Here is a 15,294-nt window from a genome sequence, read left to right as displayed (position 1 = left end):
TTCTGTGATGCAGGGTAACTCAAAATATGCGTTAAAGTTATAACAGTATAAGTGTAATTTGGAAAATGTTTAGAACAACACTTTAATGATTGTCATCCAAGAATGACAGATACAGCACTTTGCACACGCACTGGTGTTTTGAAATGGTTTATCACCATAAACCGTTGATGTGCATCGGCTGAAATTTCTGTCGCTCTGCAGGCGACTAAATGAAGTTGTTTCTCTCTCTCGCTTTGGATTCTAGTGAGATTTGTACGTGCTTTGCACCAAGGTCGTAGAGAAGTTGACATTGCTCAAGAATTTCGCTCAAGGCTTGCCAGCTTGCAGCCCCAACGCGCACTCACACCATGTGGCACTCCTGTGCCTCGGGATTGCCGCATGGATGTAATGTTTTCAATGGAGAAGCGTGAAGCGGTACTGGTGACTTGCAGGTGCTCTTTGTCACCTGGGCTGGACGGCGTTACCTATGCGGCGCTCAGCAATATTGTGCCGAAAGCGCGACTCATGCCGCTAAACCATTACAACGAGTCTTGGCGGAACGATTTGGTTCCACGTGAATGGAAGTGCAGACGCTTGGTTCCATTTCTTTAACCTGGTAAATCACCGTTAGATTTGTCATCGTACCGCCCTATCGCTCTGGCCAGTTGCATAGGGAAAATAATGGAAAGAATGACTTTGACGCGCCTGGAATGGTACTTGAAAAATCACATGTACCCAGATGCTACGGCTGGCTTCCGGCGTGTGCACTCATCCATAAATAACGTCATCGATTTGGTCGCGTTTGTTCAGCATCAGAAACGTCTGAAACGACTCCCTGCGGCATTAATCCTTGACATAAAAGGCGCCTATGATAATGTAGCACATTATGCCATTATAGAGGCTCTCATTGAAGCCGGAATCGGTGGCCGCACTTTTCAGTGGCTGTGCAGTTATTTGACCGACAGGCATTTCTTCGTGATGGCCGAGGATGGGGCCACGACTCAACACCAAACGTTCCGTGGAGTACAGCAAGGCGGAGTCCTGAGCCCAACGCTATTCAACCTAGTGCTCGTTGGCCTAATCAGATGCTTGCCCAACACATTTCAAGTACCAATCTATGCTGACGACATCTGCATCTGGGCGTCTGCTGCAGCGCGACTGCATGTACGAGCACGGCTACAGAAGGCAGCTACGTTAACATCACTGAAATTGCGAAAACATAACTTAGTGCTGTCTTCAGAGAAATGCCGCCTTGTTACATTGACTCGGAATGCAATGAAGCCTTACTCTTAAAGTGGCAATGGGCAAGCAATTGCAAACGCACGGAAACACCGCTTTTTAGGGGTAATTATCGACCGCGACCTACCATGGAGCCAGCACGTTACCTATCTAAAGAGTGGGTTAGTGACAATAATACATCTCAAATTTCTCGGCAGAAAGTCATGGGGCACATCGGTACGGTCAATGCTGCAGCTTTATAACGCCTCGTTCCTCGGTTTCGCGAGATACAGCCTCCCTATGCTTGGTAACACCTGCAAAACAAACTTGCGTATACTCCACGGACTACAAGCTCAAGCCCTAAGGACGTGTCTCGTTCTTCCGAAGTGCGTGTCTACAGCGGAAATGATCGTCATAGCTCGAGATCACCCAATATCAACGCACTCAGCCACCGTCGCTCTCAGGGCGCATATTCGGCACGTTGCCCGACTACCTTCTCATCATCTTGCTGCTTTAACTGCAGAAGGGCCACACACAACTTTCAGTCGTATAATTGTTGGCAATCGTACCTTGTTGCCATCGAAATACATGCCTGCAGAAAGACCATCCTCACCTTTATGGTAGCTGCACAAACCTGCATCACGCCTCACCATCCCAGGAATCGCGAAGAAAGCTAACATGCCGTCGTTTGCCCTGAAGCAGGCCACATTAAGACTTCTACATGAGGGGCACAGTGGCTGCGTACATGTTTACATCGATGACTCGGTCACACCTATACAAGTTCAGCTGCCACTGCGGTGATACCAGTAAGATACATCAAAATACAACAAAAACGTCATCAACGACAGCTGCCCGATCTGCCCATGATGGCGTCAACTGCGTTGCCATTTCCTCTTTCGGGAGCCGACGCAGCGAAAAAAACTTTCCGCAGTTGCGCATGAATTAACATTACCTCAATGAATTCATCCGAATTCACAAGTGCATTCCTTCATACCCTGGAGCCTCATTTATAGCTCCGTATTCCGCCTGACCTTCCACGACGTAACTGCACCCTTCTAATCCGTCTATGGCTTGGAGTAGCATTTTCAAATGAGTACTCCTTTCTTATCGAAATGCCCAACAGCCCACTTTGTGACTTCTGCGTGTGCAACGAAACAATCGCACACTTTCTTTGTGAGTGCTCTCGTTTTACCCCGCAAAGAGCAGCGCTCTCAGCCATCCTAGACCAACTGGCCAAGCGCCCAATAACGGAAAACAACATCCTTGAAAACTGACCTACGTGAACATCAGCGCGGTCCGCTATGAAGGCACTGCTGCATTACTTAAAAGACACGGGACTTTGTGACAAATTGTGACTGCACACTGTGTCACGTAGGATTGGACGGTGACACTGCGTAACACTAGGAACGCCATCGCAGACTGCGTGACAGTGCCCACAGAAACAGTTCTGTATCGTGTGTATGTATGCGTGTGTATGTGTGTGGTTTCTTTGAAATTCTTTTTCTCTCTTTCCCCTATCGCATCCATTTGCCCCTCCCCCGGTACAGGGTAGCCAGCCGGCGATAATCTCTGGTTAACCTCCCTGTCTTTCTTCTGCCTTTCACTCTCTCTCTCTCTGTACGTGCTGTATACGCATGACGATGTCGCACCGAAAATAATTTTCTCCGTGAATGAGACATGTCGTCATGGGTTTAAAGATGGCGAAACGCCCGCCACGGAGACGTGATGGTTTCGCTTTTTGGGTGGCAGGGCACCCAGAGTTTTTCTATTTTTTACCGCTATAAGAAAGTAAAAATTTACGGTACGGCATTCTCAATTACATGGAGGACGGCTAATCCTCCGCCATGACCGATGACGACATCTGTACTTCTTATCTATCTCTTAGCTAAATGAAACAAGTAAGCCACGGTCAGTGACCGACAGACATGGTGTCCAGTGAATATCATTTGGACAGTCGTGGTTAAAATGTGAATATTCTTCGGGTTAGCTTAACGTGTCCACCTGACTCGAATCTATAGGCGTGCACACATACTTAAGAGCTTACACATGATGAAAATTGCGTAGTTTCCGAGCAATGCCACTTGTTTGTTTCATTAATTATTTGCGCCGTGACGGTATCACACCGATCATGATCATCTGAATTTAATTTAGCAATTTATTAGAACACATAAGGTTTGAGCCAGGAACACTGCGTTACGAGTTTTCTCAAGCGACAGACAGTAATCATTCTTACTGCCCGCTGAATTTTTATTTATTCACGTCGCAATAGATAGATCGATAAACTTTATTAAAATAATAATCTGAATAATCGCGAATGGTCGGGGTTCCTAGTCCAGGGCTCCGCTGACTCTTGCCACCTTCTCAGCTCTCTGGATCAGCTTGAGCTGGTCGCTGAGGGCAGAGCTGGACAGCAGTGCCTCCCATTGCTCCCTCATAGTGTTCGTGTCATGGTGTACTATGATGTTGTGGCGGCCTCACGGTCGCACAGCAGCAGTCAGACACCCTTTCCCCCTTTTGACTCGGTAAAATCTTATCGCGGAGTGTGCGGGAAAGGGAAGTGGTGCGAGGGTGCGCAACCGAGCCGTAGAGGTTGGACATACACAAAAATAAAGTCAGCTGTTTCTTGTTCTTCAGGGACGCATTACTCACTTCTTTCTGCTGATGTGCAGCCGCGCTCGCGTCCCGCACAACATTGTGTAGCGCGCACTCCCACATAATGTAGTATAGGGTTGGTGTGGCCCCGCACCACGGGCATTCGTCCCTGTAGGCTGTAGGGTGTATGCGATGTAATATGTCTAGGTTCGTGTAAGTGCCTGTCTGGAGCCTACGCCAGGCAGCGGCATCCTTTATATTTTGATGGGGTGGTGGATATTGCAAGCGACTCCTTCTGTGGTAGTTCACGATGGCTGAATACTCGAGGTCGACAGGGTCCGGGTCTTCTGCAGCCGGCGTGATGCGTGCTAGGTCATGCACACATCCTCGAGCTGCTCTGTCGGCCTGCAGGTTACCCGTGATGCCAGTGTGGCCCGGTATCCAGATGATGGTTTGGGTGGTGATGTCCTCCTCGTCCTCCTTCAGTACTTGGGCTATATGATTTGTGCTGCAGGTCTTCCGATTCTTCCCCATGGGAAGTTGCAGCAGGCCAGCTCGGAATCCGTGAGGATCGTCAGTGGTTTCTTTGCATGTTGGTCTTCGCGGATGGCTAACGCGATGGCCAGCTGTTCGGCTTCCATGATTGTGCAGGGGCGGGTGGATGCAGCGAAGGTAACGCGGCCGCGGCGGTCGCATACCACTGTCATTGCGCCCTTTTTCTTCGTTCCATACATGGCAGCGTCCATAAAACAGGCGGTGGTATGGAACCTGAATGCTTTCTCCGGGTACTGGGCCCTTGATCTTCTCCTTCCGGAGTGTAGGTTTGGGTGAAAGTTGCGTGGTATCGGGGCAACGTGATACCTGCCCTAGACGTGACGAGGTATCGATCAAGTTTCTTGGGTTCGTGTTATAGCTTGGAATCCCAAGGTTTGTAGGACCTGCCGACCCGTGTGAGTCCGCGCAAGTCTCTGTAGTCGCGAGAAATAAAATGCTCCTGTCAGCTCGCTGAGGGTGTTCTGTAACCCTAGCGCCAATAATTTTTCAGTCGATGTAAACATCGGTGTTGTGTACTCCAGGGTAGCTTATCGTACTGCTGCCGAGTAGTAGCGGCGCCTGCCTATCGGAGCTCGACCGACGTTACTTATTTGGTAGCGTGGCGTTGTCGGCGGGCTGCAGGCATCCGGTAGACCATGGCGACCAAGCAAGAGCGAGACGATTTCTAGTGCGAAACTTGCACGATTTATTCAAAGGTAGATGAAGGTAAATGAAAAGAGCATGAAGTGATCAAAAGTACATTTCGGAGCCCCTTAAATAGACTCTCTACAATCGTGGGCGGGATCTTGCTTCCGTCGACGTCACGTGACCGGCGCAGAAAGAGGGCCTCTCTTCCTCTGATTATACCGAGCTGCTGAAAGGAAGAGGTCGTCCCACCTCCTGGAATTGTAGACGCCTGTCCACCTCTTCTGCGCGTTGCAGGTTTGTGGAAGTTCTTCTCTAGGTCCAATTCGAGAAAAGAGTTGCTCTAAACTCGCACACCCACACACACATACACACACAAAAGAGGCCTGTACACTGCAGTGCTTCCGGCAGACAGGCAGACACTCGAAATGGTCATGGCGAATTAGAAAGTCACGCTTGATTTCGACGAGGCCTGGTGGAAGAAGCTCAGGTGAGAGACAGTTCTTTCTGCACGTGGAGCGGGACGCCAACAATAGCAGGCGAAGTCACGCCTTATTTCGAAGAGGCAGGGTGAGATGGTTGGTTGAAATTCCTTTTGCCACATGGTGTCAGACGCCAACCCTAACAGCATCTCCGGCGGGGGAGGAAGATCCCGACGTGTAGGGGCCAGCAGCCACTGTACGAGAGATCGGCGTTTTGGTAGCAGAATTGCCCTTAGAGGTGACGAACCCTTAGTTCGTAGCAGGTAGATTCCTGGGAGTGGTCATCAGTCCTCGTGGCGCACTTGTGACGTTTCTCCCTGGTCCGGTCCGGTGAAATAGGTCTTGCAAGCAGGTCTCGCAACTTTTCGTCTCCTGCGTGGGCAAGCAATCACCCCAGAACAGTGCTGGACCCACAACCACAAAGCAGCGAGCACAAGGCCACCTTCCCCCAAGACACACCCGGCTTAAAAAAAGAAAAAAGAAAACCCGCTACACCTTTCCCATTCCCTACGCGCGTCCTCCCCCCCTGAACACTAAAAACAGCCATTTCTTGGAAGCGTTAAGACGTGGTTATTAAAATCAGCTAACAATCGTCTTCACTTCGGAAAAACGTTTGAACGAACGTAAAAATGCCACGGAAACCCGGGTGAGCATGAGGCTTTCGTTACTCTATGGGCAACGACTCAAACTGTTGGCATTGCCGTTAAGCTTACCTTTCTTGTAGCGAATATCAAAGCTGTACTGTTGAGCCAAGCTCCAGCGCAAAAGACGACCGTTTTTCGTAGACATGGACTGCAGCCATGTGAGGGGACAGTGGTGATTCTCTATGGTGAATCTTGAATCGGCGATATAGCAAGCTAGCTTCTGCACCGCCCATACTACGCCGGCGCATTCCTTTTCTGATGCACTGTATGCTTCCTCACCAACTGAAAGCTTTCTACTGGCGTACAGTACAGGGTGTTCGTTCTCGACATCTCTCTTTTGACAAAGCACCACCCCCATACCCCTGTCACTGGCATCACACTGAAGAATGAATGGCTTAGAGTAGTCGGATGCGTTCAACACTGGTTGACTCGTTAATGCTTTCTTCAGCATACTAAAAGCCTTTTCTTTTGCGTCATCCCACTTTACAGTTTGTGGTTCTGTTTTTCTGAGAGCATCCGTTAAGGACTCGCAATCTCGGAATACCGCGGGATATATCTTTGGTAATAACCTGCCAAGCCAAGGAATGATCTGATGTCCCGCTTAATGCGTGGTTGCGGGAAGTTGTCCATTGCGGTCAGTTTAACCTCGGAAGGCCGACGATGACCTTGCCCTATTACATCACCTAGATAAGCTACCTCCACGAGCCCTAATTGGCATTCGGGAGCCTTAACAGTTAAGTTGCCCTCTCGTAGACGACGCAGCACGGTTCGCAGGTGTTGCATATGGTCCGCCCAGGATGAAGAAAAGATTGCTATCTCATCGAGATACGGAAGTGCAAAGTCCTCCATTCCTTGTAGCACCTGGTCCATAAGGCTAGAGAAGCAATACGGAGCATTCTTCAATCCAAAGCTTAGGACTTTCGGACGAAAGGTTCCCATTGGGGAAATAAACGCCGCAAGCCTGCTGGCCCTGTCGGTCAACGGAACCTGCCAATACCCTCTGACTAAATCGAGCGTAGAGATGAAATTAGCGCTGCTCACTTTCTCAAGCCTTTTCTCGATATGCGGTATTGGATAAGTCTGGTACTTCGTGAATAAATTGAGTCTGCGGTAGTCGATACATGGTCGCGGCTCCTTTCCTGGGACCTCAACTAAGATAAGAGGCGATGTATAGTCACTCTCCTGGCTCGATTACACCTAGCTCTAACATCTTGTTTATTTCAGCGATCATGACTTCACGTTGACGAGGTGAAACACAATAAGCTTTCGAACGAACTGGGTCCGATCAGGTTAACTCGATGTCGTGAACGATCGCGGTGGTCCTGCCCGGTGTGTCTGAAAATACGTCTTTAAATTCAAACACGAGTTCCCTCAGTTCGGCCCTTTGATTGGGATTCAACTCTGCCTGTTCTATTAACTTGTCAATGGTCTCATGAATGTCTTTTGTCTCCGTCACTGCTGTTAACTCTGGAAAGTCAACAGGCATTTCCTCAGGTTGGTTAAGGGACATGTTCACAATGGCTTCCCTCAGCCGGTAGGGTTTAAGTAGATTGTTATGGTACACTTGGTGGTGTCTTTCGTTTTCCCGGTACCGTGATTACCTAGTTTGTTTCAGATAATTTCTGAATTATGTCAACTATTCCTTCCCATTGAACCTCCAGTTTGTTTTTCAACGAGGGTTTCACGATCATTACCTTTTCCCCCACCTCAAAGCGTCGCGTGCGAGCCGTCCTGTCATAGTAATGCTTAGCATTGCTTTGTGCCTTAAGCATTTCCTGCCCTGCTAATTCCTGAGAAGCGTGCAGACGGTCCAACAGCTATAGCACGTATGCCACAACCGAAGGATCGTCTGCCCGGCCTTCCCAGGCTTCTCGAACAACGCGAAGAGGGGAGCGAAGGCAGCGTCCGTAAACGAGCTCTTAAGGTGAAAAACCTGTTGATTCGTGCGGTGCAGTTCGAAGCGCGAACATTGCTGCAGGTAAGCAACTCTCCCAGTCGGCTTTGTGTTCATAACAAAGGGCTCGCAAAAGCCGTTTCATGACTGAATGGACTTTCTTTACCGCGTTTGACTGCGGGTGGTACACTGAGCTATGAATAATTTTAATACCGCACCTTTGCAGAAGCGTCGAGGTCAGTGCGCTCGTAAAGACGGATCTTTGATCTGACTGGATTTCTGCGGGAAACCCTACTCGCGCGAAGATAGATAAAGGCGCGCTGATGATCTCCACCGAGCTTAGTTCTTTGAGGCACTGCCTCGGGAAATTTCGTTGCGGGGCATAGTGCAGTAAGAATATGTCGATAACCAGACTGCGTTACGGGAAGTGGTCCCACTGTGTCTATTTTGAGAATGCGAAATGGCTCCGTGATAATGGGAACAAGTCTCATTGGCGCTTTAGCCTTATTTCCGGGCTTGTCTATGCGTTGACATGTGTCGCAGCTTCTTACAAATGCTTCTACTTCTCGAAAGCAGCCGGGCCAGTAAAATTCCTGCAATAAGCGGTACTTTGTTTTACGAATGCCCAGATGCCCTGTCCAAAAGCCCCCGTGAACAAGGTGCAGGAGCTGCTCACGATAGGGATGCGGCACCACGAGTTGGTCGAATTGCACTCCCTTTCGACTGGTGTACTTTCTATAGAGGACGCCTGCCCTTTTGAGGAACTTCACGTCCTGTTTGGCCACACCTTCTTTAGCGTCCGGCCTTAGGTTACGCAGGGTGGAATGTTTTTCCTGCTCAGCAATCGATGTGGCAGGGCTTACATTCAATAACCTTTGTCTGCATTCTGCCTCCCGAGACATTTCAGGCTCTGCTGCTTTCCTGACCTCTTCATTAGCTTGTGTACTTTCCGCATTATCTTCTATAGGCCTGTCCTGTTTGGTGCTGGTTGACGAATCCTCCGTCAAACCGGTTTCCTCCACCACTGGACATTCGTACACTGCCTTGGCCGCGAGCTCCCTTGCCTTGGAACGAATTAAGGCTTGCACTATCCCTTCACTAAACCCGATTCCCCTGCGTCGCAGCAAATCCTCTGATTTGTTATAAAACAAATATGGATACTGAGGCGGGAGATGTGCCGAGACGGCAGCTTCAGTGTCCAGTACTCGAAAAGGGCCTTCGATACGAATTTTGGCCACAGGGAGACAAACACTGGAGGTTTCCACGGCTTGCCTTATCCAAGCACATTCTCCCGTGAACTGGCCTTCCTTTACGTACGACGGGTGCACTACGTCCGTTGTGGCTACCGAGTCGCGAAGCACCTTACACGGTTTGGCGTTTACCACGAGGTCTCGAATGTATGGTTCTAGCAAGTTCAGATTTTCTACGTTACTACTTAGTGACATCAATACTAGTTTGGGATTTCTGCACCCCACGGAGATGTGCCCCTTTTGCTGGCAGTTGTAACAAACTACTGGTTTCTTTGCCTCGAAAGTTTTTTATTCTGCCTTTCTGCACTCCGTTCGAGTGGTTCCTTTTCTCCCTCGCTGTCCTCGTCACTATTTTTCACCGAATCAGACCTTTCCATTGTTTTATACCGACTCGACTTTGACCATCGCTTTGGCTCGTCGGGTCTGTATTTATTGATCTCCTTCTTAGGAGCTTCGTTGCCTTCGACTGCATGGCGAGTTACGTACTCCTCAGCGAGATTAGCCGCTCTCATGATAGTGTCTACGCCTGGCCTATCCTGAACCCAATGCTTGATGTTAACTGGCAGCCGGCAGTAAAACTGTTTTAAAGCAACGCACAGCATTGTCTTTTCGGCGTCGACGAGTGCACTCTCTTCTCTGAGCCATTCCTTCAGGTTTACCTCCAATGTGTATGCAAGATCTAAGTATGACTCACTTTTGGTTTTCTTGACTTCCCTGAATTTTCAACTGAATGCTTCTGCTGATAACCTATACTATTTAAGCAGGTTCGCTTTGACTTCGTCGAAGTCCTCTGCTTCTTCTTTCCGCATGCGGGCAATGATATCAGCTACCTCACGTGGCAGTAACGTAAGCAAGCGTTGCGGCCGCGTGTTTCTCGCGAATTTTGCCTTCTCACACGTGCGCTCAAGCTGTACCAGAAAAAGACCTATGTCCCCTCCTACTGCGTAGGGTGCCATCAAGTCTGTCATTCTGCGCTCACTTTCACGTGCCTCTGTGCTAGGTCTTTCACTATTTTCGGCGTTCAGGAGCTCAATCTCTAGGCGCTTCATTTCGAGTGCGTCACGTGCAACACGGTCGCGCTCTTCTTTTTCCTCTAGGCGCTTACGCTCTTCCTCTTTCTCTAGGCGCTTACGCTCTTCCTCTTTCTCTGCGATGCTCTCTAGGCATTCCTTCAGTTCATCGCCTCAATGATCTCCGGCTTTCTCTTTGATTCGGCAATTTGGATGCCCAACTCTATGCCCAAGCTCAACAATTCCGGCTTCTTTAGTGTCTTCAAGTTCATGGCTGCCCTTAGTGCTGCTAACTCTTCACTCTATAACAACCTTGACGTACTCAGAACTTCCGTCAACGGTTAAAGAAAAATCACTCCACTGTACTTTCCAAAAATACGTAAAGGCCAAGTGATATCTCAGTGAAGAAAAGCCGTGCACTCACCATATGCAGTCATGAATCAAGACACCTTCCTTCCGAACGTTGTCACTAGGACGAAGAGGCTACGATCTCGTAGTTGTCGTCCAAGTTGGGGTCTCCAGGGTTCCGTATCCCAATCGCTGCCAGTCAGTTTGTTGCGTACTGCAGGGTAGCGTATCGTACTGCTGCCGAGAAGTAGCGGCGCCTGCCTATCGAAGCTCGACCGACGTTACTTATTGGGTAGCGTGGCGTTGCCGGCGGGCTGCAGGCATCCGGTAGACCATGGCGACCAAGCAAGGGCGAGACGATTTCTAGTGCGAAACTTGTACGATTTATTCAAAGGTAGATGAAGGTAAATGAGAAGAGCATGAAGAGATCAAAAGTAAATTTCGGAGCCCCTTAAATAGGCTCTCTACAATAGTGGGCGGGATCTTGCTTCCGTCGACGTCACGTGACCGGTACAGAAAGAGGTCCCCTCCTCTTCTGGTTATACCGAGCCTGCTGAAAGGAAGAGGTCGTCCCGCCTCCTGGAATTGTAGACGCCTGTCCGCCTCTTCTGCGCGTTGCGGGTTCGTGGAAGTTCTCCTCTAGGTCCCATTTGAGAAAAGGGTTTCTCTAAACTCGCACACCCACACGCACATACACACACAAAAGAGGCCTGTAAACTGCGGGGCTTCCGGCAGACAGGCAGACACTCGAAATGGTCATGGCGAATTAGAAATTCACGCTTCATTTCGACGAGGCCTGGTGGAAGAAGGTCGGGTGAGAGAGAGTTCTTTCTGCATGTGGAGCGGGACGCCAACAATAGCAGGCGAAGTCATGCCTCATTTTGACGAGGCAGGCTGAGATGGTCGGTTGAAATTCCTTTCAAGACGTGGTGCCAGACGCCAACCCTAACATCGGCTATTTGAGAGCGGTCTTGAAAGCCATCCTCAAGAGCGTGCCAGCCTGCTTCGTCTCGGACTGTGTGAGATGGTAGTAGGGCAGGCTGCATGTGATTCTGCTCGCCACTAGGCTTCTGACTAGTCGGAGGGTGTCCCGTTCCTTCATGCCTCTGTTCGTGGATGTTACGCGGGAAATCGTGCGTGGTATCGCCTTGACACTAGTCTAGAGGAGTGTAAGGGTGTGTGTAGCCCACTGGTTGGACTGTAGCCACATGCCGAGCACCCTTAGCAATGGCTTTTCTGGCATGAGGACCCCGTTGACGTGTACCTCGAGTTTTCTTGTTGGGTCTGTGGAGACTGTGTGGTTACGCCGGCCTCACCAGACTCGTAGGAGCTCCGATTTCTCGGGGGAGCATTGTAGTCCCAGTTGGCTGATGTATTCTTGGATGAGATGAGCTATAGTCACAGAGTTGCAGTCACGTAGCAACTCTGGAAGGCTGCGTTTCAGTGTCCGGGACTCCCGCTTTGTTAAATGTTTTTGGCAGGTTCTTTTGGCTGCCACGTTACACAATTGCAGTATTCGACGTGGTTGGTCGCAAGGAACCGGAGGACACCGAACTTTCACCGGTGGGTGCTTTTGTGACTTTTCGCCGAGCTGTTTCTGGTGGACCACGCTGGCGCGCCGCTAAACCTAACGCGCTCAGCCTAACGGCAGAGCGGTGGCCGCTCGGCGAGACGCTCGCTCGAGACGCGGTGCTATGGCCTCCAATCCAAGCGTGGTGATTGTTGAAGGCATGGATATTAGTCCGGAGGATGCGGAGTGCTCAGGCTGGGTAACAGCGCTGGGCAAAAAGAAGAAGAAGACCGGGCCGGGCGAGCCGCGGGTGCCGGGGCCCGAAGCGAAGAAAAAAGGCGAGAAACGCGGCAGCCGCACTGCCGCACCACGGAGCGCGTTGAAGCGTATCGTGGACGCCTCGAGGCTCCCCAGATTACCGAGGGAGCAATTCAAGATCATCGTCCGACCTCGAGGTAGGCTGGACTTAAAGAAGTCGGATTTGATACACCTCGCCCGGGCGCTGGCCATGGCGGCGGCCCTGGCGCCGACGCAAGTGCGGGATGACACGGTGTGCCCCAATGGCCTCCAGAACATCCTAGTTATTTCCACGCCGCATGAAGCGAATGCGCGCGCCTACGCCAAAATCCAGAGGATCCACACGAAGGAGGGGCCCTTCGACGTGGCAGCATACGTGGCGGCATCGGACCCCGAGATCAGCGACGCCGATCTAAAGGCGCTCATTGTCAACCACCGAAACCCCGAGGCATTAGAAGTACGAAGAATCAAGAAGACTCCCACGATCGTTGTGCTCTTTGAAGGACAACAGGTGCCGAATCACGTGGTCTGCGGGACGGCCATGTTGCCTTGCGCCCTGTATCGCAGGCAAGTAGACGTTTGCTACACGTGAGGAGAGCTCGGCCATAGAGCAGACGTCTGCCCTAACGGCGAGGACAAAAGGAAATGCCGCGGTTGTGCCATGGTTTCCCCACCAGAAGATCATCAGTGCGACCCAAAGTGCGCCATCTGTGGAGGCGCGCACCCGACGGCCGACCGCAGGTGCAGCCAGCGCTTCCAGGTGCCGTACATCGTGCGTCGGAGGCGGCAGCGCCGGCGGCGCGCCCAGGAGGCGCAAGTGGCTGCAGGATCACGGGATGCCAGCGTGGCAGGCGCGGTCCCTTCCCGGGGCCTTTCGGCAACGAGAGGGCGCTCCCGATCCAGGCAGCACGCCGACAGCAGAGCGCGCTCCCGATCCAGCGGGCGCCCCGTCAGCAGAGCGCGCTCCCGTTCTAGGGGACGCTCGCGCTCCAGTGTTCGCATCCAGGAGGGGCCTACCTGGGTGGACAAGGTCACGGAGACGACGACTGGAAAGAGGGTAACGCATGGTACACTGCCAGAGCAGATGGAGGATCCGCGTCTTGCGGCTTTAAAGCAGGAAAACGCGCAGCTCAAGGCGGATATGCGTAGGTTGAGGGCAGACCTCGAATCGATTCGTAAAGCACAGCACGGTCATGGAAGCACGTCGCCCGCACCAGCGCAAGAACCAGTGCTGGGTCAGGCAAAGCGTAAGGCGCCCCCTCCCGAGTCGAGCGAGGTTGCGGTGGAGCTGATGGAGGAGGCGTCCGTATCGGCTTCCATGTCCGCCGAGACCATCGCGAAAGGATCGCTTGCAGAACTCCTCGATCGATTAGCGGAGGCGATTAAGACACAGTCCGGAGCTATCGAGCAGCAATCCGAGACCATCAGGAAACAGTCTGAGGCCATTGCTACCCTCAACCGCAGAATGGGGATAATGGAGGCTAAGCTCGTTGACGTAAGCAGACTGAAGGTGGCCGGTAAAGTTAAGAAAGCACATCAGGATTCCGAGGCGTCGGGCAAGTGCACCGCGCTCAAGGGGATGCTAACTATATAGAGACACAATGGCGGACAACACAGGCAAATTATTTGTGTGGCAATGGAACTGTGCCAGCTTCAAGAGGCGCAAGGCCTCGCTACAACAGTTCGTGAAAGCACAAGCGGACAAACCGCATGTCCTGCTCCTACAGGAGACCCTTTGTGAGGAGGCGACCTTCTCGGGTTACCGCGTTGTCTCGACGAGAGGAGACGGTAGGAGAGGGGTAATCACTATGGTTAAGAAGGCAATTTCCTTCCAGGAGCATGATATCACAATAGGCAGAGCTGATGCTAGCACTAGATTGGAGGCGCAGCTGGTTGAGATAATCCCTAGTGGCAGGATCAAACAGAGCATATTGGTCCTCAATGTGTACAGCCCTCGGACAGATCAGAGGCAGAGTTTTCGCGGACTCCTAGGCAGGGCAGTCGCCATAGCGGGTGACAGCCCTCTGATAGTGGCAGGGGTCTTCAATGCCCCGCACATGGCCTGGGGTTATAATAGACAAACGGCGAAGGGAGTGAACTTAGTGAGCACGGCAGAAGACTGCGCGTTGACCCTAGTGGCGGACCCCCGCTTTCCCACGAGGATAGGCACCTCGGTCTCGAGGGACACGATGCCAGATCTGGCTTTCGTTAGAAACACTGACGCAGCCTGGACTAACTTGCACGAAAATTTAGGGAGCGACCATCACATTGTGGCGTTATCAATCAGGATCAGAGCGGCCCCGCTTAGGATATTTAAGTACGTTGATTGGGATCTCTTCCGAAAGATGTTGGACGAGGATGAGTCGGAGTACGGTGCACTGGAGGATCTACTCGCGCAGGTAAAGATAGACGTTGCAAGGGCCACCAAGGAAATATCCACGGACCTTAAGACCCCCAGGATGGACGCGCGCCTGGCACATCTCCTGGAGGCCAAGAGGTCTGTGCTGGAGAGGTGGAAAACGCAAAGGCTAAACCGCAGGCTGAGAAAGAAGATCGCGGAGCTTAATCGCAGCATAGAGGCACACTGTCTGGAGCTCAACAGGCAACAATGGAACGAAGCCTGCTCTGCAGCAGACGGGCGAATGCGCACGGGGGGAAAATGAAACCTTCTTAAGCACCTGCTCGATGATGAACAGACCAAGGGTAATCAGAGACTCTCCGTAGATAGACTTGTGCATAAGCAAAAACAGGAAGGTCATTCCGATACGTCCCTTCTCCGAGACCTGGCAAGAAAGTATCTTCCGGCAGGAAAGGATGAACTACGGGAATGCCCTCAATACGTGGGGGAGGACGCCCCAAAGCTCGATGATCCGTTTTCTGAGGCAGATATC

General features: G+C 51.4%; 1 protein-coding gene across 1 annotated transcript; it reads left to right on the top strand.

The window, feature by feature from the left end:
• The first annotated feature begins 13,064 nt into the window (after positions 1-13,064).
• On the top strand, positions 13,065-13,997 carry LOC139052619 (arginine and glutamate-rich protein 1-like). The gene has a single exon (XM_070529691.1). The coding sequence runs from the start codon at positions 13,065-13,067 to the stop codon at positions 13,995-13,997; it is 933 nt and encodes a 310-aa protein (XP_070385792.1).
• The last annotated feature ends 1,297 nt before the right edge of the window (positions 13,998-15,294 follow it).

Source organism: Dermacentor albipictus, unplaced genomic scaffold (assembly GCF_038994185.2).
Source record: "Dermacentor albipictus isolate Rhodes 1998 colony unplaced genomic scaffold, USDA_Dalb.pri_finalv2 scaffold_28, whole genome shotgun sequence".
Lineage (NCBI taxonomy): Eukaryota > Metazoa > Arthropoda > Arachnida > Ixodida > Ixodidae > Dermacentor > Dermacentor albipictus.
The sequence above is the reverse complement of the archived record's forward strand: the minus strand, read 5'-3'. Positions and strand labels throughout refer to the sequence as shown.